This window comes from Leuresthes tenuis, unplaced genomic scaffold (genome assembly GCF_036924035.1).
Source record: "Leuresthes tenuis unplaced genomic scaffold, fLeuTen1.0.hap1 SCAF_3, whole genome shotgun sequence".
NCBI classification, from domain to species: Eukaryota; Metazoa; Chordata; class Actinopteri; order Atheriniformes; family Atherinopsidae; genus Leuresthes; species Leuresthes tenuis.
The window spans coordinates 14444059-14465200 of record NW_027325357.1 but is presented as its reverse complement, the minus strand read 5'-3'; the positions used below and the strand labels follow the sequence as shown (position 1 = coordinate 14465200).

At 42.4% G+C, this 21142-nt stretch overlaps 3 protein-coding genes across 7 annotated transcripts; all 3 read right to left on the bottom strand.

The window, feature by feature from the left end:
* Positions 1 to 3632: 3632 nt before the first annotated feature.
* tusc2a (tumor suppressor 2, mitochondrial calcium regulator a) lies at positions 3633 to 6498 on the bottom strand. 4 transcript variants are annotated; one of them, XM_072381969.1, is made up of 4 exons: positions 6295 to 6498; positions 5440 to 5671; positions 4426 to 4546; positions 3633 to 4342 (listed from the first exon to the last, which is right to left on the bottom strand). In XM_072381969.1, exons 2-4 carry the CDS (start codon positions 5580 to 5582, stop codon positions 4277 to 4279), a joined length of 330 nt encoding a protein of 109 aa, XP_072238070.1. In that variant the 5' UTR covers positions 5583 to 5671; positions 6295 to 6498; the 3' UTR covers positions 3633 to 4276. The 4 variants fall into 4 exon arrangements, with proteins under 4 accessions (XP_072238070.1, XP_072238069.1, XP_072238071.1 ...); XM_072381968.1 differs by having other exon boundaries at positions 6290 to 6497; XM_072381970.1 differs by lacking the exon at positions 6295 to 6498 and adding an exon at positions 6136 to 6279.
* Positions 6499 to 6865: 367 nt separating this feature from the next.
* LOC140303277 (ras association domain-containing protein 1-like) lies at positions 6866 to 15736 on the bottom strand. 2 transcript variants are annotated; one of them, XM_072381966.1, is made up of 7 exons: positions 15356 to 15736; positions 14356 to 14708; positions 13458 to 13582; positions 8706 to 8810; positions 8338 to 8623; positions 8095 to 8210; positions 6866 to 7996 (listed from the first exon to the last, which is right to left on the bottom strand). In XM_072381966.1, exons 2-7 carry the CDS (start codon positions 14672 to 14674, stop codon positions 7850 to 7852), a joined length of 1098 nt encoding a protein of 365 aa, XP_072238067.1. In that variant the 5' UTR covers positions 14675 to 14708; positions 15356 to 15736; the 3' UTR covers positions 6866 to 7849. The 2 variants fall into 2 exon arrangements, with proteins under 2 accessions (XP_072238067.1, XP_072238068.1); XM_072381967.1 differs by lacking the exons at positions 13458 to 13582; positions 14356 to 14708; positions 15356 to 15736 and adding an exon at positions 10688 to 11203.
* A 380-nt stretch (positions 15737 to 16116) lies between these two features.
* On the bottom strand, positions 16117 to 20903 carry zmynd10 (zinc finger, MYND-type containing 10). The gene is made up of 12 exons (XM_072383125.1): positions 20777 to 20903; positions 19966 to 20074; positions 19748 to 19864; positions 19269 to 19322; positions 19031 to 19150; positions 18850 to 18938; positions 18651 to 18745; positions 17994 to 18166; positions 17474 to 17599; positions 17279 to 17400; positions 16655 to 16780; positions 16117 to 16446 (listed from the first exon to the last, which is right to left on the bottom strand). Exons 1-12 carry the CDS (start codon positions 20863 to 20865, stop codon positions 16347 to 16349), a joined length of 1320 nt encoding a protein of 439 aa, XP_072239226.1. The 5' UTR covers positions 20866 to 20903; the 3' UTR covers positions 16117 to 16346.
* Positions 20904 to 21142: the final 239 nt, after the last annotated feature.

Here is a 21142-nt window from a genome sequence, read left to right as displayed (position 1 = left end):
TCATCCTCTGAGCTTTGCTGACTCACCTCACCATGTCATCAGTTTCCTGCTCTTCTTCCCTTTCTTTGAAAAGTGTTTAAGGAAAATATAGAGCATGATCGACCCATGTGAATGAAGAGGGAGGGAAAGGAACATGGGAATGGCTTGGCTTCCCTTTGACCTGTACCTCCTAAATGTTACATGGACAGGAGTCAGGGAAAGTCAGGAAGTGAACACAATGGGAGGGAAACTAGAAATACCCTGCCACCGCTACTTTGTGTCCTAAACACTTTGTGAATCATAATGCCTTAGGGGTGATCCAAAGTGTGATCTTGATACGTTTCACTGGATAGTCAGATTTGACCTTAACACATTTAAAGTCATCAAACTCTGCCCAGTAAAACAAGACCAAATCATTTAGTTTAGTTTTTTTTCAAAAAAGGAAAAAATGGCTGAGATGAACCGAAATGTGTCAAATGCTTTATTGATACCATAAAATAATATATTGCAGAGTATACACATTTTACTCGGTCCATCCTTGTGACTTTAAGTTTCAATGAGATAAGCAGCCAGTGAAGTTACAGAGAAATATTTGTTTTCTTTCTGTTAGTCACATGTGCTGTATGACCACTTTTAGCGACGTAAAATGTAACATGATACACATGCGAACTTAAATAAGCTTCAGCATAGCAAACCCTATATTTCTTTTCCTGTTTGTTATTCAAAGCATGTTTTAGTACTTTATCAGGGTTGCTGATAATTCACGATGCCTGTCTCTCTTAACCACATTCACATGGACAAGTTTACCCCCTTAAAAGAATTGCATACATCAGGGAACACATTCCAGAGAGGAGAATGGTGCTCCACACTGTCACATGCATGAGGTTCATACATTTTCATGGCTCATCCTTTCAATATGGGCCAAACTTTCAGCAAAACTTCAAAGAGCAGTGGGGAGGAAACACATCAAAGTGACTGACCTCTGGCCCAAAAACGCACCCAACCACATTCCACACAATTACAGACCCCAGAAAAGGCCTGCGAAGAAGCCCTACCCGTTTATTGTGGGAACTCACAGTGAGCACTCTGAAATATGTTTTCATTGCCATTAAAGTTTGATACGGTGCCAGAAGGCAACAGCAACGTCAACTGGTCACAACTTAAAGTCTGTGGGTTTTTACCTCAGATAGGATCTAAATTTATCATCTTTGCGCTTTTGGGAGGTTCGACCGCACCGTATTAGATTTAGAATTAGGATGAAGCGAAAAAACATTATGATGAATGTGGCGATAAAACAGACGCCACACAAGAGCACACATAAACATGTTTAATGTTAGGTGAGGTACATGTATCTGCTGCCATCTAGAGGTAAAGCAACTTTCATGTACAAAGTGAAAATAATTTGACTGTCAGAATACTTGCAGATTATCCTGATCAGTATACTAAAGAGAACAAACATGGAAAAATATGCTTTCAGCTGCACACAGCTGGCCTGGCCTCACAGCTCAACAAGACAGAAATTCAAGTAATTGACTTCAGGTCACTTCAGATGCACATATAGACAACTGGTTATCAGTTTAAAAGTAAGATTCTTCCTGGATAGTTGGAAACTGGTGCATCATCTTCATTAGTCCACCTGAACTCAAACCTCTGTGGCTAAAAAGGATTTCATCTCCCCATCCCCCAACTGTTCTAGACCATTTAGTATAATAGCGGAAGAAACATTTAAAATAGGATCAAAGTTTGAATCTACTGAAGTAAAAGTCTGCACCGGAGCATCAAAAACTCATTATTTTCCTTACGTAAACCCTATTGAGTTAACTTTCTTTCCTCCAGGTTGTACCCATGATCTCCCACCCTCCATTCACGATGGCCTTGGTCCCCAAGGCGACTAAAACCCTGCTTTAGTGAAAGTTTCTCAAGAGATAGGTTTCACATCTGTGAAAATGTTGGTAGGTATCTGCCATTTTCAGAAACACTTCTTAGTGTATACACTTTCCACTTATAAAGATTATTACCATTCTCATGGGCGTATAATATGAAGCTACAGCCACCAGAGACTAAAAACAGGGAACAAAAACCAGCCTCACTGTCCAGAGATGAGGAATTATTTCACTACTGAAAACCTCAAAACAAGACGATTCCTTCTTCAAATCCATTTTCAGACTCAAGGGTTTTACATAAAACTCATGTAACATGCATATGGGACCATTGGCTTTCAGACTACTTAAAAGTTCCCATGAAACAGCTCTCTGACCATTTATCTCATGTTCTGATTTGCACATCCTCAGCTTCTTTCCTCAAGTTTCCGTCCCTTCAGTCAGAGATGTGGGCAGAAGAGGCTTGGAGAGACACAAGGAAAGAGGAGGCGAGGACAGACATGAGAGGAGTGGAGGTGAGGTGAGAGGCACATATCGTATTCACACGTTATTTCTTCCAGATCAGCATTGAACGTATTTGTGACCAAGTGTGTATTTATTTGATTCAATTTTTCAACATGCAAATAGCATTTAGACCCTGTCGATGCTGAAAAGACTTCTGTAAAGATTATGGGTTGTATAAAAATTCTCCAGCGCGAGAGGAGACGAGGGGGCACAAGTTAGATAAATGACTTTTTAAGCTTATCTAATTTGTGCCGACTCGACTCGACTCTCCTCCGTCCAACTGTCCATGACCCGGAAACAGAGAAATATTTTGAAGGATGTTTAAATTCCTACAATGCTCCTGGAGAAGAGAGGAGCTGTTCAGAGGTCCTGATAGCAAGGATACACCAGTGTTTCACACCTATGTGGCCCAATATTCCCACACTGTAAAGTGAATTAAAAGAAGAATATATACATTGTCAAAAATATAATTATTACACATCTGAACGAAACAAAGAATTACAGCAGTATGCTGCAGCAAAATAATATTAAAGAGATGAAGTTGTACCATGTTTCATATGTAAATTACAGTGTTTAAAATGAGAGCTGTAAAGCAAGACTGTCTAATTTGGTTAAATGCCTCTTGTCTCTGAGTCTGTGCTCATCTTCTCTGCTCACGCCTCAGGTGAGAGGGACTACGACGGAGGGAGAGGAGAAGAGGGGAGGAATCGAGCGTGTGCAAATTGGGAAATCTGTAACTGTCTTGCTTCTGCACATTTACATGTTTCCGGTTAAATAAAATCTGGGTGGGCAGCCCCCTCCAGAAAAGCCCAGTCAGCTCCATTAGGCTGATCCAGCACAAACCTCTGATGAAATATGAACAAAATGACGCTGTATTTCATTGGATGAAGGCAGAGAAACGCCCCTGAGTGCGGAACAAGTCATGGACATTTTTTATTCATTTCCAGGAAATAGCTAATTCAAAAATACCATTAAGAATACCTAAAAATTTTTTTTGTTTTTTGTCATTAATACCAAATAAAGACTATTGAACATTGAACTTTAATGAGCACTTTAGTCAGTGCCTGCATCTCCATGTTTTAACCTTAGAGATGAGAAGAGAAAGAAAAAATCCCTATCAGATAAATGAAAAACTGCTTGATCTAGCTGAACTGTACAAACATCATTCTGCACTGTGAGGCAACACATCAAGTCAAGTGACAATATGACTAAAAAACTCTGGGAAGCAACAACAGGAAATGGTCAAATAAAGAATGTGACTCAGTTCAGCTCAGTTAACTATTTATTCAAGTATTTCCAACTAAGAACTCTGAAGTTATTTACAGTACATTATGTTCACTAGTGCAGGTCTGAGCTCCATCAACTGAAACAGACTCAGACGTGACAACACAGAACACAACCATATGTACAATAGATTTCACAGTCCACCAGTCTTACTACCCTGTTGCTTCTCATCCGTCTTTCACACGTTCACCCAAATAAAACACATGAACACAGACAAAGAAACATAGAGTCTAACTCTACATCTTACAGAAGGCATGAACCAATAGAGCCTTTTCGTTTCAACAATGTTTTTCCCTGCAAAAAAAAAAACTCACAAGAGAAACGCAACATGTTCTCCAGGACTGCTTACATATCGGCTGGGTAGCCAGAACATAACCTGTACCGTCACTACTTTTGCGAATGTCAAAAACATGGATTTTGGTGAAAAGTGCAATCTCTGACCACAGTGAAATTGAAATGCGGGACATTTCACTCGATATAGCGATTTAATTTGACAGTGTGACTTTTCCTTTTTTCTCTTCGGGAGTATATTTCCAGTCTCGCTCACAGTCCCTCTGACCGGAGCAGGAACTTTGCTCGGAGATGTACCTGTGGACGCCCATCATCTGAGATCAGTCCTGTGCAACTTCTCACACCTCACAGAGGATGACGGGGAAGTCAACATGAATACACGGGTGCTCGAGCGTCACAATTCCCTGAAAAAATAAGCAGTTTTTTGCTGTTCACAGGGTTCTGGCGTGACATCCCACATGAATCCCACAGTGTGTCCCCAGCTCACCTGTGGAATCAGATTTTTCTGGATCCTTTTCAACTTGGACCTTTTTCTGCCATTTTTTGTCACCACCGTCTCCTCGTAGAATTCATGGGCAAGGTCACCATCCTCGTCATAGTACAAAGAACTGCCAAAAGAGCGAGTGAACATCAAAATCAGACTCAAGCTCTGGGTTCCTTTTTTTAATCTAAAATGACCAGTTTAAACTTTCTCACTTAGCCTCAGGCACATTGAGCCACATGGCTTCTGTTCAATGTGCCACCTAATGCATCATTTTAATATAACAGAATTGATAATAGTTAAATATTTCTGCATTTTGCTCTGCTGTGTATATTTTGTCCCACGAGAGATAAATAAAGTTGATTAATTTCAATTATCTGCCTGTAAAATCCAGGTTAACTTCATTTGAGTGGGTCAGCACAAACTAACAGCAGGACTGAGATATAAAAGTGGCTCATGGTCGGCCTCAATGGTCTGGTGCTGCTCTCAAATGGCAAAGGCCACTTTTCACCAGCAGGCGCCACCTCTAGTAGTTTGCCACAATGAGCTGGTTGGCCTGGTACATCAATAACACGCCTTGATTCATATGCAAATGCAAAGGATTTCTACAGCAAAAGGCCAGAGTGATTAATTATCTAAATAACTGTAGGTGTCCAAGATCCATTTCCACAGCTGGCTGTGCGGATAACTCTGTGCAGACCTATGACACCTTTTGTCATGAAGTTGGGTCGTTGGCATAACATTTGCATTTGCATTAAGGGGTGCTATTGATGTAAAAGGCCGACCAGCCCACTGTGCCAGACCACTAAGAGGCGGCGCCTGCCGGTGAGAAGTGGCTTTTGCCATTTGAGAGCAGCAGCAGGCCATTCAGGGGACGGTCGCTGCTGTCAGAGAGGCCGATCATCGGTTGCTTTTAGATTTCGGCGGCTCTCCAAACTAAAGCCTCTAAGCAGATACCACAAAGGACAGAAGTTGTGATTTGGGTAGCCAAACTATAATTTCCAATCAAGCATTAATTACCTTCTCCTGGTAAACACGAATGGCGTTGCATTTTTAGAACCTTTCAGACGGGCCACAGACTGCTCGTTTCCATCATTTCCCGAATCGCCTCCACTGCCTGAAAAAGGCCAGACACCTTTGGCTTTGGATCCACTTCCTCCCATTCTCAGAGATCAGTCATAACTAATGTCCAATTAAAGCTTCCAATCTGCTTAGTGGTTGGATGCATTCAACTGCTCACCAAGGCCAGGTCCTGAAAGAAAAAAAAACATTCCCCATCAGACGTTCACCGCCTGGTTGGTCGACTGTTTAACAACGCTGCCTGCTGTAAAGCACCAGCGGTTTGGTTACTGTTAACCGGCTGGATAAAGGTACTTTAAGCTCTAAATAAAACACTGGATTTAAACATAAGAGATGGGTCATTTTCAACATATTTAGGGTAAATCAACGTCCATTGATGAGATACAACTGAAGTAAACGTGCTAAACTCAAGAACGCTAACAACACAACAAACTGTCAGTCGTGTAATATGCTATGTTATGCTAGTTTTTCCCCCCCGGAAGCTTACGGTCTGGGCCACGCAAAATCTGATTTATTACCTCAGTAGCTCAGAAAAACAGCTATTATTTCGTTATCAATGCTCACTTTTTACAGTGCTTTACCTCGCCCGTTTGACAAGCAGCAATCTACACACGGCCGGTAACTTTCTAACTGTACCTCCTCATTTAGGTGAGTCGAGTTAGCCTGTTAGCTTCGACCGCTGACGCAGGTTAGCTTTACCAGCGAAATGATCGCTCGCTGGACAGTATGTCGATCGACATACAGGAGGCTATCCCTGTACAGCCAGAAACGATCACCTGGGCTATCTCACCTTACTAGGTTATGTTAAATCGACGTGTCCAGTCATAATTTGTATTGCCAGCTTCTTAGCTAGCGCTAGCTGTTTTGGTCCGCGTCAGGATGAGGCGATCAGCTGATCTGACCTAGAGCCGACTGTCAAGACACTTAAAGAAAAACCGTCTCAACATGCAATTGACCCCTCATTCTGTGACCCAGTTAGGATATTCATCTACTGCAAGCTCCTTTATGCATCTCTAGTGTTATCTCGGTATTTAAATATGATCACAAATTGTGTTGTCTGTGGTTTAGTATGAAAACACTAACACGACTTTTAACAGCTATGAGTACATATAGATACAGAATGATAATTTATGTGGTAAAATCTATCATTAAAAAAAAAAAATCACAAAAAAAAAAAAAAAGGAATCAAGCTATTCTCAGGATGAAAGTACAAATTAAATTGTGACACACAATCAGATCTCAGATATGTTCTACATGCGTCACAAAAAGTGCAACAAGACCTAAACGGTAAACATTCTGCCCTAAAATTAATCTTTAATATTCCTGATATGATGTTAATCAAGAAAAAAAAATACAAAAACTTGACTGGCTTGGAAAATTCTTTACTAAACAGTGCACACGTGTAACCACATGCTTAAGATTGCTACAACATTTAAATTTGTGCATAGACAGATACAGGATAGGTGTGTTGGAAGAAAAAAAAAACAGAGGACAAACATTGTGTTTAAGGACAGAAAAACAAAGATATAAGAAATGGTAAGCAGCTTCCAGTTAAACAAGTACGGCAGTTTTCATTCAGTCAACCATAGTGACTTTTGGCACTGCTCTCTCCGACATTCATAATTGCAACAAATGTCCATACATCAGTCATACCCACATAATGACAGTGAAGTAAAAGAGTTGCACCCATCAGGGGTGTGGAGTGGACATGGCAGACTTCTGAAAATCCAAATACCTTTCAGCAAAATATAAGACTTTAACATTCTTTGGTAGTAATTTAGAAGTTGTGTCAGGAGCAGGACTTTTCCTATGGGGTAATAAAAACCATATTAAATGTCATATTAAAAGGGGCCAAAGTGCTTTGTTTGACATGTCATCAATTGTGTTTTCTGTAGAAATAACTGCTCAGTTTATACCACAGCGTTCATTTGAGAACGGTAGAACCGACCTGTTATTACATACATAAACTGAAATGCCAAAACCTTCTTTGACTAATCTTTAAAGCTAAAGTGACTCCGCTGAGGTACAGGATAATCAGATGGAACCCATCAGGTAAAGGCGTGACCGCCACGACGGGATACGACCATCCGCCAGTCTACACTCGTCTCAACTCATTCTCTCAGGCACATCAGACTCTCCAGGTGTAAGGCACGTCATCTCTCGCATCATTTCACACGCACATTCGCGCTAGCTCTTTCTCTCTCTCATTGTCTTGCGCCCTATCTCACTCTCTCGCTCATCGAAGAGGTGTGTTCAGTTGTATTCTCTAGGATCTCTGCACGCAGCGATGACCGGTCGCGATGGTCCAGCCAGGAGGTGCGTGTTAAACCCCCGAGTGCAGCGCAGTGTCTCAGCCAGGGGTCGAGCCAGCCAGAGCCTCCTGCATCTTATTGCGAGCCAAAGCGTACCGCTGCACTATCTGCTTGACGTGTTCCTCCTCTTCACGCTGCAGAATGCGCAGGAAGTTCTTCAACTCGGGCATGGAGAAGGCATGCCACTGGAAATGAGGAGGGCAGAAGAGCCGCATTAGTTTAAAGTTCAAGGGATACAATGTATCATTTGGATCTGGTATTATCGGGATAATGAGGCACTCACGTTGACTTCACCGGTTTCGTTCTCCTTGAGCACAAAACTGAGGACTTTCTCGTTGGGCCCAGAAAACAGACGCAGGCGGAGGGGGTGCTCGTCATCGGATAGCTTGCGGACATAAACTGAAGGAGGGGAAGACAAAAAAAATAAATAACACTTAGTGGGAAGCAATTAAAATAAGAAAAAAGTGCAAAAAAGGCCAGAGTTAATCTGTAAACTTCTTACAAGAAAAAAAAAGAAGAGCCACACCTTGTTCATGGCGCTCGCTGCGCTCGAACAGAGCAAATTTGCCAGGATTGTCCACCACAGTGAACTTTTTCAACAAAGCCTCGATGACTTCACGAGCAGAAGTGCGTGAGCTTATGTGCAAATGCTTAGATGCATCCTTTGGCAGGTAGAAGGAGGTGCGGCGCTTCACCCCGCTGCCCTTCTTTCTCGCGGCTTCATGACCTCCTTTCTTGGAAGTTGGAACGGACACGGGTCGCGCCAGCTTGAACTGCACCTTGATGAAGCCAGTGTAGGACCCGTCCTTGTTCTGTAAATGAAAAAAAAAACATTATGCTGAAAAGAATTAAAAAAAAAACTGTGTGGATTTATTGATGATGACCACTCCTCACCATGTTCATGAACAGATTACTGTTGATCTGAGCGTTGTACTCCTTCACCTTCTGCTGAATATCTGCAGGTGTCAGCTCCGGCTTTCCCCATTCAGTTTGTTCATCCTGCAATGGACAGCAAAGAGTTACAGTGTTGGAGCACCAGGTGTCACTGCACACCACCGAAGGACCAAATGAACACACAGACGGCACCACCAACACATAGAATATATGTACACGGGACCGAGAACGGACTCATGGGACTCGTTTTAAGATCACGTCATAATGAGTTTGCACTACAATGGGGGAATCAAATACTGACTCAGAAGAAAACAGAAGTGCAGACTTTCGAAAGGGAACCGTTACGTGGAAGTTGAATGTCGGTAAATTTTTAAGAAGTCCGAATGGGTTTTTTTTTTTTAGTGCACGAACCACAATAAGTTAGAGGAAGTTATGGAGTTTAACATCTTTAACCAACTTTAAACAAGCCATTTTTTTTTATACCAAAGACATTGCTTAAGCATTTAAGTGAAGGGGTTATTAACAAACTTTCTGTTTGGCTCCTTAGTGTCTAACGATGAGCACCAGTTGCATCAGACTCAACTTCCTGACAACGTAGCAAAGGGAAAACACGATGATGTCAGCTCTGTCCAATCCTTTTCAACTGCTCTGATCCCTCGGTGTAGGAGGGCTAAAGGGAGGAGGGAGAAAGAGGGAGAGAGAGATGGGGGGGTGGCAGGCGAACTTGCAGCTGTTTGTAATGACTGACCAACGGCTCTGCATTACATTCCTCAGCTTGGTATTCATGTAAAAATAGCCATCCCCCAGAGACTCTTGCATGCGGGAGAGACAAAGCTATCCCTTGTTTTACAGACACATCCTGTGAAGTCAGCTGCTTTATCAACTGTAGACCCACAGTCAGGCTTCAAGCATGAGTATTTGGCCACAGGCAAGGAGATGACTGTCAGGGGCTTTTCCTGTTTCTAAAATCGAAATCTGAGGCAGCACACGTTCATTTTTTAGACTTCACACCATCTGCTTACTCTGTTGAACCACATAGATAAATGAAAAGATGGAACAGAGTCAGGCCAATCAATGCCCAGCTAAGGAAGATCAATAGACTCGGTCCTTAGGCAGATTGAACACAAGAGTAGCAGATGTTAATGAGTCAATAAATCACTATGTGAGAGTGGTAGGAGAAACAGATTCACAACTGCTTCTATACATGCCCGCTAAAGGAGTGTCACACAAACACTGCGACATAAAACGAGCCGACACCTGCAAGGAGATGAAGAGTGGCCTAGTGTTTGTACAGTAAACTGCATCTGTTTTTCAGTAAAGAAATCCGATACTCCTGTGGGTGTGTGTGACTAAAAGATTTTTTTTTTTAAAAACCCCAAACAAGGCATTAGTCATCTGTTCTACGGAAATTAAACGTCAAAACCTGTGAGACAAGTCAATGAATGGTGGGTGTCGGACTGGAAACTTGAAGAGCAAATGTGTGTCACAAGCCATGACATCTACAGATGTCTACTAGTTATGCATGTAGTGTACATATATCAACACTGTGGAAATAAATCTATGTTTTTCCCAGTGCTAATACGCACAAAATAAAGACTGCGCAGCTCAAGTTCTTAGTTTTCTCACTTAAAAACTGGATGAACTCGGACTCCACCCCTGAAACTGGGAACTTGTTTGGCAAGCATGCCACCTTCTGGGATGCCCTTGAGTAAAACACATTATCCTCAAAAACAGCTACAGATCTGGATGGAAAGGTGCTCACCCCATAACCCTAAAAGTTTGGACAAAACACTCGAATCTAAACCATAAACTGACAGCGAGAGAGAAAAGCGTGAAACAACGCGAGAGTACAGCTTCCCTACCCCCCTCCACACCTTTCTGGTCTCACTTCCTTTTTCTGCAAAAGTTCTGACTTTTATTAAGGCGTTGTATAGATATATAGATATATATATATGTATATCATTCATGTCTACCCTTCTCACCTTCTTTATGTTATCACTGACGGTAGCTTTCCTGTTTTTGGGAAAGAAAGACGTCCGGGCGGTGAAGTACTGCTCGAACTCGTCGGAGTCCTCCTCACTGCAGTAGCCGCTGCTTGTGGAGCTGCCCCAGGTCATCTCGAAGGAGGGAGACTTATCCGAACTGCTAGCGTCGTTTGCCATGTTTCCTATCATTCAAAGTCTAAAATTCGAGTATCAAAACGAAACTTTAGACGATTAAATGTATCACTTTTGGACCAGCGTGCGGGTTTAACAACACGAATATAACCAAGCAGACGAGCGACTGAATAACGGCAACAAACGGTAACGGTCAGTAGCTTTAGTGGTCAAGATAACCTATCTCTCAGACGTTAAAGTGTTTCTGCGAAATCAAGGGAACGGTCGACGCAATCTCACCAACTTTTCTTTTTTTTTTTTTTTTCCCTCTCAGACTACCGGCCACGTTTCCACTGTGTGTGAAACAGGATGTGTTTAGGTCCCCGCCCTGGCCGCGGCACTTCCTTCCCCCCGCCGAGGCCCCACCCAAGTCCGTTGAGTTCAGTTTGGAAATACACAACCGCCGAAGCCGGCCGCGATTGGACGTCGACAGGAAATACCACAGTCTGTACTCCACCCACCCTCTCTTTCTGTTGCTGCTGCTGCTGCTCCCTCCTCCTCCTCCTCTCATGGAGGGATGCTGCTCCTCCTCCTCTCTTAAATATCATGTGATTATGGGCCTTATGGTGGTCACACCACACACAGCCATGGTCAGCATGTGAGTTTTATTTCCCACCATGTGGACATGCTAAACTCAAAGTATGCACGCCGAACATAAATCCTGAGTTTTTCTTAAAGCCTTTTATAAAAACCATACCTTTATCTTCAAGTGAGGCCACTAAGTGTCGCCACTAAAAGCCTGGAAGGTGATGCGGATCAATGACGAGGGTCACTTATAATGTAATCAACAATAAAGTCGACTAATTGACATGTTGGTCGGGGGAAATTAAAGTGGTTCCCTAGAGGTGACTCACAAAAGATAAAGTAAAAATAAAATGAAATCAAAGCAGCAGAATATCCGCCTACAACTCCCATGGTGCACCTTAATAGGGTCTACTTCACCGCTGTGCTCATACCATGTCTGGCTTATCACAAAATGAGTTCCTGACTTCTGGGGAGAGTTTGTGTCCAAGTTGTTCCAGGTTTTTCTTACAGCCTGGCAGCTCATATCTTTCTCTTAAGTTTAGCAGACAGTAACAGAGAAGTGCCCAACACTAAAACAAACAGAAAGTTAGCAGCCTGTTTGAAAAGGGGAAGCCAGAATTGCTGAGTTCACTGTAAAACTTTAACTACTGCGTCTCCCAAAGCAAGATTTCTAACTCAGAAATGGAAATCAGAGCTGAGTTAACTAAACAAAGAAGAAGAGCGGTCCCATACTGCATAAATCCAATCCAATAAAATAACTCCTGGCTCCAGATACAGGTCAGGATTTAGAGAAGAGATTCATCACTTTTTAGTCTGTCTGTGCCACACCTACACTAAAGTTTTCACATAAATCTGTCTTTACATTTTGAGTAATCGCTCACATAACCTCTTCAGCCGTGGCAGTTATCTAAAACTGTCTTAGAAATCTCCCTTCAAAGGCACAGAAGACACCTCTTTCTTTATGTACAAATTAAAGCATGAGAGTTTGTGAAGTTTAAAGCAGATTTCCAAATATATTCTGTCACCTGCTTCATCATGATGAGTATTTTCCTTACATCCAAAAATCCTCCAAACCACTCTTCCTTGGGACAGGCTTTAACTAAGAGTTAAACGTGATGCAAACATGACAGAAGTCGGTCCGACACTGAGTGAACTGTTGTGTGACTGTGTATTGTTATTTATAGGTTTGAAATGTTTCTTGAATAGGCAGTGTTTACAGAAAACATTCTAATAAACTGGAAGAAAAATGCAGCTGTTACTAATAACTGATAACATTCTTGTCAGGTGAGGCAACTCGAGGTCTGACACAACGCCGAGTCAGTGGCACGGCTTACTTGTACACTTCATTTGAACAGAGCCATCATTAATGCCCGACACAAGTCAGGTTTGTGTGTAAAGATGATTAAAAAATATAAGCTGGATGACAGCAGCAAAACCATTCACAAAAGTTTGGACATGTGCTAAATCAGCTTAATTAACAAGGGGTCAGTAACATTGTTGAGTATAAAAAGAGCATAACTCAGAGGTTGAGTCTTTCAGATGTAAAGGTGTTAACTCCCTGCTCAACTACTCAAAATGACCATATAATAATAATAATAATAGAAAAAGACATTCCTCTGATGCATTTGACATTTTCTTTTTGTTCTATTTAGTTATTAAATATGCAAATAAAGCAATTTGTGATAAATGTCCCATCTTTTTTGGACAGTTCAAGTGTTTTACAGCTTTTTGCCTTAATGATTGAACAAACTAAATCCGATCTTGCGTCTTACCTGTAACATTTACCGTTTCTCAATGATAAACTTCCTCTTTGAATCCCTTTGTCACTTCCCTTTACTAAGCTGTCGTTGTTAATAACTGTCCGACGTTAAGCTGCAGCGCATGACCCTTAAAAGAAAATAAACTGTGACCTCTGACGGAGCCAAAGCAACTCTTTCGGTCCGTCACTGCAGCTCGACTGTAAACGGTGAGGAAACAGTGACCGCTACCTCTCCTGATTGTGATCACGGTTCCACGTGCTCTGCTGAAAAGTGGTAAGTCGGCCACTTCTGCCCGACACAAAGGTCCTTACCACATTTGTGTCTGTCTCGATGGTGTGCTCCACAACACCAGCGTGGTCTGCTGCAGAGCCTCGCTCCCAGCTGCAGTCCAGCCGAATCAGGGCACGACAGCGGTAGTGACATGTGAATCTGCAGTCTGTTGATTTTAGAGAGTGACTGAGGTTAGACAGAAACTGCCACACAACACGCGAGAGTGCACAGCTTTAAAGACTAATGTTCTCTGCTGGCCATTGAATATCACTGTAGTGACTGCAGTCACTCTGCATATTTATCTTCAAGGTTATTAACAAAGAAAGTCTCAGATTAAAAAAAAGAAAACAACAAGCACTCATCTCTTGAGTGAAACTGTAAAAAGTGTCAGTCAAAAGTGAATTATAACTAATACTGAACAACATGAGTGATAGGGATCTTAAAATGGATGTCAGCCATGATCTTTGCAAAGAATATTCACTGTTATCATCAATATAAGGTTCTGTCACATTATGATTTGAATGTGTTTTCATACTTGCATCACAGTCAAGAAGTTTTTTGATTTGTTTTTTTTTTTTCACAAACCGCAGCTGTTTATTTGAAAGGGTTTCAGTTAATTCAAAGGAAGTTCAAGATTACTGAAGCCCTGAGATGCTCAGTGTGATACAGGAAATGAAACTGCAGGCGACCCTGAGTCTAGATAAAGACCAAACCAAAAAAACCACTGAAACAATTGAAAGACAAAAGTTTTTATATTAATTTTTTTTTTCAAAATGATCTGAGGTTGTAGCTTAATTAGAGGCAGCATCTTTCTCTGTTTAGGTGAATTTCCATCCCCTTTTTCACAGTTTTGCTCTCATTTCTGATCCAGCGCACGCACAGATGCAGTCACACATGCAGACGCCGAAAAACACAAATAGCCTACTTATGCAAACTCACTGACACACCGCAGGCTCTGCTTGTAAAGGCCCCAGATGAAATCTCCACACAGGTCACACCATGTGGGCTGGGCGTGGCTGCAGGGTTGGAAGTTATGTCCCTCTCCTCTCTCCTCTGGGAGGTGGGGGTCCTGGCTGCTGCTCAGGACTCGGATGATGCCCACTCGGCTCAGCAGGTCTGGGACCTTCCCGGGGCTGATCCTCAGGGCGTTCGTTCTCTCCAGGCGTGGAGGTGAGCATGGTGAGCGTTTGCCTGCCAGCTCTATCTGTTCTGCGTTTGAAGTAAGGTCACGGAGCTCAATGAACTCCCCCCAAGACATTGTGTTCCTCAGAGTCAGGCCTCCTCCATCATCACTGAAACACAGAGAAAGTCCAGAATAAAACCTCCTTTGAGAGAAACTACACAGGTCTTTCTGGTCTTTTTTATTAAAGCTTTACATAGTGTTTGACAGTTCTCTTAGAAGTACATTAAATCTTACAAATTAGGCCTGAGGTTGCCAAATAAAGTTAAAAGACCTGAAAGTCTTTCCCCCTTTAATATAGTAAATGATATATTGTTTAAAGACCACATGTTGTATATAATGGAAATATTTAGTCACGGGTACTTTGAAACTACTAAAGTACAGTGAAGGGGTAACTGCATTGTTTTGGCATCATGTCTTTTTATGTATTTATCTAATATTTTGCCACAGATACACAGCAGATTTGCATTCAGTTTACATTGGTCCACGTGTGTCCGTCATTATTCTCTCTCCAGGCTAAATGTAAAGTATCAGAATTAAAGCTGGATATGATAGCTAGTTGCAAAACATATAAGTTCTAATATGCAATGCAGGCAACACTTTCCACACTTTCCACCAGTTTGAATAAAATATTCGACGCATGTATTTTCGGGGCCACCGAGCAGGACTGCAACGTCAAGTCCAAACCAACAATCTTGCTGTATAAAACCAAAAACTTTGAGAAAAGGTTAAGAAAAGCGTTTATAGAGTGGAACTTACCGAAACAGGGGAGAAAACCGCCCCGTGGCAGTCGCTTTGTCTCAGAGCTTCTTCCATCCGAGGAGAAAAAACTTTCCGCAGAAACGTTTGAAAGTTTCCGAGTAACGGAGGTGTGCAGCCGCAGCTACATCTCTGGAAATAACCGATCATCAGCGGATGGTCGCTCAAGAAGAAGCGCGCGGCCGGACCGACGGTAACATCCCTCTGACAACGGTACCCAAGACACCAACCATCAGTTTATCTGGGCTGCGTTGTTGAAGTAGGAAGCGGAATACCGTTGAAAAGAGAGCGTGAAAGATGAGACTGAGCAGCACCGACATCCGGAATGTCTTCACGTAGGGGGGCTGCTTCTGAGTCTGGAGCCCAGCTGAAAGGGCGTGAGAAGTCCCCCTCCTCTCTAAGTACTCTGTGGTGGCTCTGCAGTGAAAAAGTTTGAACACGCACGTGTGATTCATCTGTCAACTGACTCTGCTCATTTGAAATGTTCTCAAACTTTTCAGACAGCTGAGAGTCGACCATCCAGCAGCCCTGAAGTCTGAGCATAACTGCAGGCCACATCAACTTAGCAAGTAACCGCAAACTCCTCCATTAGAAAGCAACTCCATCTGAATACATAGGCTTACAGCTTTGACATTTTTCTGCATGCATCTGTTTGTCACAGCACGAGGCAATGAGGCAACGTGGAGGCAGATTTTTAAGCGTTTTTTTTATTTCCTGCTGTGCATAGTGAAGTGATTTGATAGCGATGCCACTGTAGCAGTGTAAAATCTCTTGAGTCTCTCAAAGCAAACAAAGGAGGAAATTTAGTGGGTTTCCCCGCTGAAAAGTTTGACTCATTCATTTGGGTCAAAGACAAAACAAAACACCACACATGAGCATGTCCTGCATTAAAAGACAGATATGTCCAAATATTGAAATGTGTGTTTCTGCATCATACAGAGGCATTATTTATAAAATCTTTCTTCAGCCTCATGGTTAAACCGTTTCCCTCTCAGCTGATGACGCCGGTGTCCCTCTGGACTTTCTCCGTAGCCTCGGCCATGAGCTGGCAGGCTTTCTTGTGTTTAGGCCAGTGCTTCACCTGACATTCTCTGTAAAAACAAAAGACGAACAAGGCTTCAAATCCTCTTTGCATCAGCAGGAAAATAACACTCATTTTAATCTACTGCAACACTTTCAGCATCTTGTGTTTACTGCTGCGCTTTTTCAGAAGCTCGTGACGCATAGGTGAGAGCTGGAAAGTTAACGAATTGGTCAATTTGAGCTTTGTGCTGCTGGACTTCTGTCTGCGACTCTCACCTGTGACAGTACCACTCTCCCTGACATCGAGAGCATCTCTTTGAAGCCTCTTTACCACAGGATCCACACTTTGGCTTCTCAGAGAGTAGATTCTCCATCACATCCAAGTTGTATGTCTGGGCCAACCTGGTTAAAACAAACCGTCATTTTCAATGTGCCAGCGAATGACTCAGTTGTTCCTCTGCATCCTCGCGACTCACGTAAGCCTCGTACACACTGTGCGATCCTCAGCCGTCCCAGGAGAAGGATGATCGACGTGAGAGAATTGCAGAGATATCTTTGATTGTGGCTAAAAAACGGCAGACTTACGCCGGACAGCGAGAGCCGTTAAAAAACAGCCTGAGTTCAGTTTGCATGGAGCGACGCTGGTGAAAATCAACACAAGCCTGAACAGAGCAGCACGAAGCAAAATAAAATAAACGGAACTTGTGGAATTCAAACTAAGAAGTTGTGTTGCTGTGTTGCTCTTCAATGTCGTAGCACACCAGAATGCAGCAGCTTTCTCACCCTCCGCACACATCTGACACGATGTCATAGCCAAGATCATCTCCTTCCAGTGAACCTACACGACTGCTGAAATCGCACAGTGTGGCGCTGGCTTTAGACCTGTGTTTTCAGTAATACCTCTGGGCCTGTTGTCTCAAGTCACTTTCGGAGGGGCTGAATGTTTCTTTGACTTGATACTTAGCGATTGCCTTCCACTTTCCAGAGTTCTTATTGACAATGTGGTTCCATATTTCTGGGATCTTAACAGAGAGAAGAACTTAGGACAAATGCGCAGGAGCAGAGATCAATGCACATTTGTGAAAGTGACTGTACCTGCTCTAGGATTAACTCTTTTTTTGGAGGAGGCGGCTCTGTAACAGCAAGATGAGCCAGGAAACGCTGAAGTTCCGCGAGGTTTGGTAGCTGATCGATCAGCACGTCTGTCAAGAAACCCCTGAGCTGATGCACATGAACAATACAGCAGCAGGAAAAGCAATGTTACTGTCATCACACTAGGAAAAAAGGGAATAAAAGAGGATGCTCAAGGCCCTCTGGTGAAATAATCAATGCAACAGGAAGAGGATGAGAAGCTCATAATAGGAGGAAACGTCTTGGTCAAAACAAACCCTTGCAAACTGAATCTAAACTTTAACAGGGAAGGAGATCAGATATGCTAAAGGACAACAATCTGGCACTCACACGCTTCCTAAACAACGGGGGGGGGGGGTGATACAACTTCAAAACATTAATTAACACAACAAAAGATAACACAACACAAAGTACTGAGCATAAAGAAAGTTTTAAAATAACTTGCAGATACAAAGAGTCAGCCCACACTTAATTCACCGTGCACCTTTAGAAGCTGATTCTTGTTGAAACTGTTGAAGTCATATTTTCTTTGGCAGTCTTCCTTCAGTAACAGGTTGTAAAGAGAAAGCCAGACCTGACCATCCAGCTTAGTCATCTTTAAATGGTCCTCAACAGGAATCTTCTGCCATTTGCCATTTATGTACTTTTGTACCTCACCTGCAGAGGGAAGGAGATCACACATTGGATGAAAGACTACTTAAACTTTGGTTTTCTTCCAAGCGTATTACCATAAGCAGATGGTGATTTACATGCCCACGGCTGGGAGAGACCGGCAGGAGCAGTGGCACACAGGCTAAGCAACGTAAGCTAGATTAATTTTAATGATGTTAAATTGTAATTTAATTATGTTAAATTACAATTTATGGAAACAAAAGGGATGCGATGAGGCCGACTCTATTTAGAGGTTGTAATACCTACCTAATACCACCTGTAAAGTACTCTATACATTACATGTCATATCACATTTTTAGTCCACCTCTTTTCCTTCTGATATTGACTTTAGCCTCACAGTTAGCAGATAAATACATTGTATAAGTCTTTACCTGTGACTCTCAGAGAGGCAAAAAACATGAGAGGTGGTCAAACTTAGTCAAACTGAGCTTTAAACACAGAAAAATTAAAGTACATGTTTGCGATATACCTTGTATGCAGCGACTCCACGGGCAGGAGTCAATCAGCTGGACGAGTACACAAGGCACGTTGTGCGTGCACAGCATACGATTGATGACACTGATGCTGTGAAGAAAACCAATGCAGTGCCGAACATTTCAGCTTTTACTCTGAAAATAGCACATTAATCAGTCAAAATAAAACTGTAAATGACTTCCCATATGTAGTACCTGCCAGTGTGATCCGTGATGTAGCGCAGCACGGATGCAGCTTTTAAGGAGATGTCAAACTCCAGCGCGGCGCTCTGCATCTGCAACTCCTTCATGAAGTGAAACCAAATGCTGTTACTCGTCACGCTAGAGCAAAGGATTAAAAAAAAAGGGAAAGTCTTACCTTTATAAACGGTATCACTTCGTGTTGGTCGCGAGTCGAGCCGCATTCCCTGATCGCTCCACTGGCCAACAGAGTGAGTTTACGGTGGCAGTAATCCACTAAGTCAAGAAGACAATCAGCAGCAGCCTCACATGAATCCTGCAAAAAACAGGTGCATGATGGAGAAGAATGAAGAGCAGACTGGGTGCTTTAAGACATTTATAATATGCCACTAATCATATATGTCATAATTAGGGATATTTGAGTACTTGCTGACCTTATGAAACATTACTGTCTCAAGCAGGTTTATGATTGTGGCTTCATGGTGGATCTAGGAAGGTCATGAGCAAACATATGTGTCAGACTCAGGGTCGCTGGATACAGTTAACACAAAACATTTATTTCTTGAAAGAAGGAGACAATTCCGCACAACCTATCAGGAAGCTGGCTCAGAGTTGTCTGACTCACAAAATGATACTATTGCTATTTCTATTATTTATGTTTACTAGCCATTCAATGTTATGGGAAAACAAGTTCAGATAGTCATGTTATCAGACATTGAGTTCAGACAGTCAAAAACAATTTCACTAGCAGCACAGTGATATGAGAACCAAAAGGTAGGAGGAAGCCTCCCCCCATCATAAACCTTTATTCTTACAGCTTTTCCCATAGTATAACTTCATGATTTTTCTAAAAATATGAATTATGAACGCCTGCAGCTGATTATCTTCATCTCACGTCTCATCTCACACTCACCACCATATAAAGTTGAAACGTGTTCTTGGGATTGAAGTCCTGCAGCTGACATAAAATGGGAAACACTTTCTGCTTCCACACCTCCACGAGGATCATCCCGTGGATCAGGACGGGTATCTGCAAAGAGGAAGACATCACTCAGCTCGTCGGACACTTTCAGGCCTCGTCCCAGTGTCACTGACATTTAACCGTCAGATATCTACAGTAGTGGCAGTCACCTTTCCAAATGATACCAGGAGCTCCTTGACAAACTCATCATGCATGGCAGATGCATTCAGTATTGCTTGCATATTGAGTTTCTCAATATACTCGTGCTGTTTGGACCACCTGTTGCCACAAAAAGAGAAGAGCATAGCACACTTTATGAAAAGCTACATATGAACAATTCAGACCACTGAAGATGTCCCTGGAACGTAGCAAACAAGCTGTTAAACAGAGGAGCAGCTCCGTGACACCCACAAAAGGAAAACTTAAAGGCAGCCCAGCACGTTAAGAAGGCTCAAAATGATGCAGACAAACATTTCCATATAAGAGAGCAGAAGATGACCTAAAGGCCTGAACCCTGGCGTTCTGACAAGCTTCAGATATAAGAAGGTTGGCAACGACAAAAGCAGAAACAAAACTCAGTGGACAAAACTCATTTGGAAAGAAGGTATAAAAAACAACCTCTATCACCAGAAAGAAAACAGGAAGGGGAGAACAAAGGAAGAACTCATGAGCAAAAGTGTCCCATCTGTCAAATACTTATGGCTTTGGCACATTGGCCTTCACTGAAAAGTCCACTGCAGACTGAAGCAACAGGGTTAACGCAAGGGTTTATATAAATTGTTAGAAGGCAGAAGTACGAAATACATTGTTAATACATTGTTTCTAACGCACCAAGCATTTGTTCTGAATGCCTTGTGACTTTGAGGTATCTAAATTTAACTTGATGTTTGTTAGGTTTCTTTATCTTCCCCACATCTTATCATATCTGCCACACTATAGCACATCAATTGTATATTAGCTCAACTCATGCTATCATTTTACCTCGATGAGCCCACCTCCTGGAGGGAGAAAGTTTTCAGACTTTGAATAAACCCCTCTGCTTCGACAGGCAGAATAACCGAAGTATCCATTTCGATACACTAAAATACACCACTCGATATCAGGCAATAAAGAAAACCACTTCAGTAAACTTATTTGTGATAGTATCCAACGTAAGTAATACACGCAGCGGTGGTTGCCAAGGAGACTATAAACCAATCACAGAGTGCAGTGCGCTTTTGCCGCCACGGAGGGGCGGTCGATCTTCACGTAATGGAGCTGGGACGTTCTGTTGTGATTGGCTCCTACGTTGTTAAGCAACGGGAATGCTCAGCGCGCCATCAGTTGTTTTAAAGCAAATTAACCAAT

Excerpts from the sequence above, each read along its gene's own strand:
- tusc2a (XM_072381969.1), bottom strand. The coding sequence starts at position 5,582 with ATGGGAGGAAGTGGATCCAAAGCCAAAGGTGTCTGGCCTTTTTCAGGC. Across the intron at positions 4,547-5,439 it reads TTCGTGTTTACCAGGAGAAG|TTCTTTGTACTATGACGAGG; the intron begins GTAATTAATGCT and ends CTCTTTTGGCAG. Across the intron at positions 4,343-4,425 it reads AGAAAAATCTGATTCCACAG|GGAATTGTGACGCTCGAGCA; the intron begins GTGAGCTGGGGA and ends TTATTTTTTCAG.
- LOC140303277 (XM_072381966.1), bottom strand. The coding sequence starts at position 14,674 with ATGTCTTGGGGGGAGTTCATTGAGCTCCGTGACCTTACTTCAAACGCA. Across the intron at positions 13,583-14,355 it reads GCAGAGCCTGCGGTGTGTCA|ACTGCAGATTCACATGTCAC; the intron begins GTGAGTTTGCAT and ends TAAAATCAACAG. Across the intron at positions 8,811-13,457 it reads TCGAGACAGACACAAATGTG|GATGAACAAACTGAATGGGG; the intron begins GTAAGGACCTTT and ends TGTCCATTGCAG.
- zmynd10 (XM_072383125.1), bottom strand. The coding sequence starts at position 20,865 with ATGGATACTTCGGTTATTCTGCCTGTCGAAGCAGAGGGGTTTATTCAA. Across the intron at positions 19,151-19,268 it reads AGACAGTAATGTTTCATAAG|GATTCATGTGAGGCTGCTGC; the intron begins GTCAGCAAGTAC and ends TGTTTTTTGCAG. Across the intron at positions 17,401-17,473 it reads AAGAGTTAATCCTAGAGCAG|ATCCCAGAAATATGGAACCA; the intron begins GTACAGTCACTT and ends CTCTCTGTTAAG.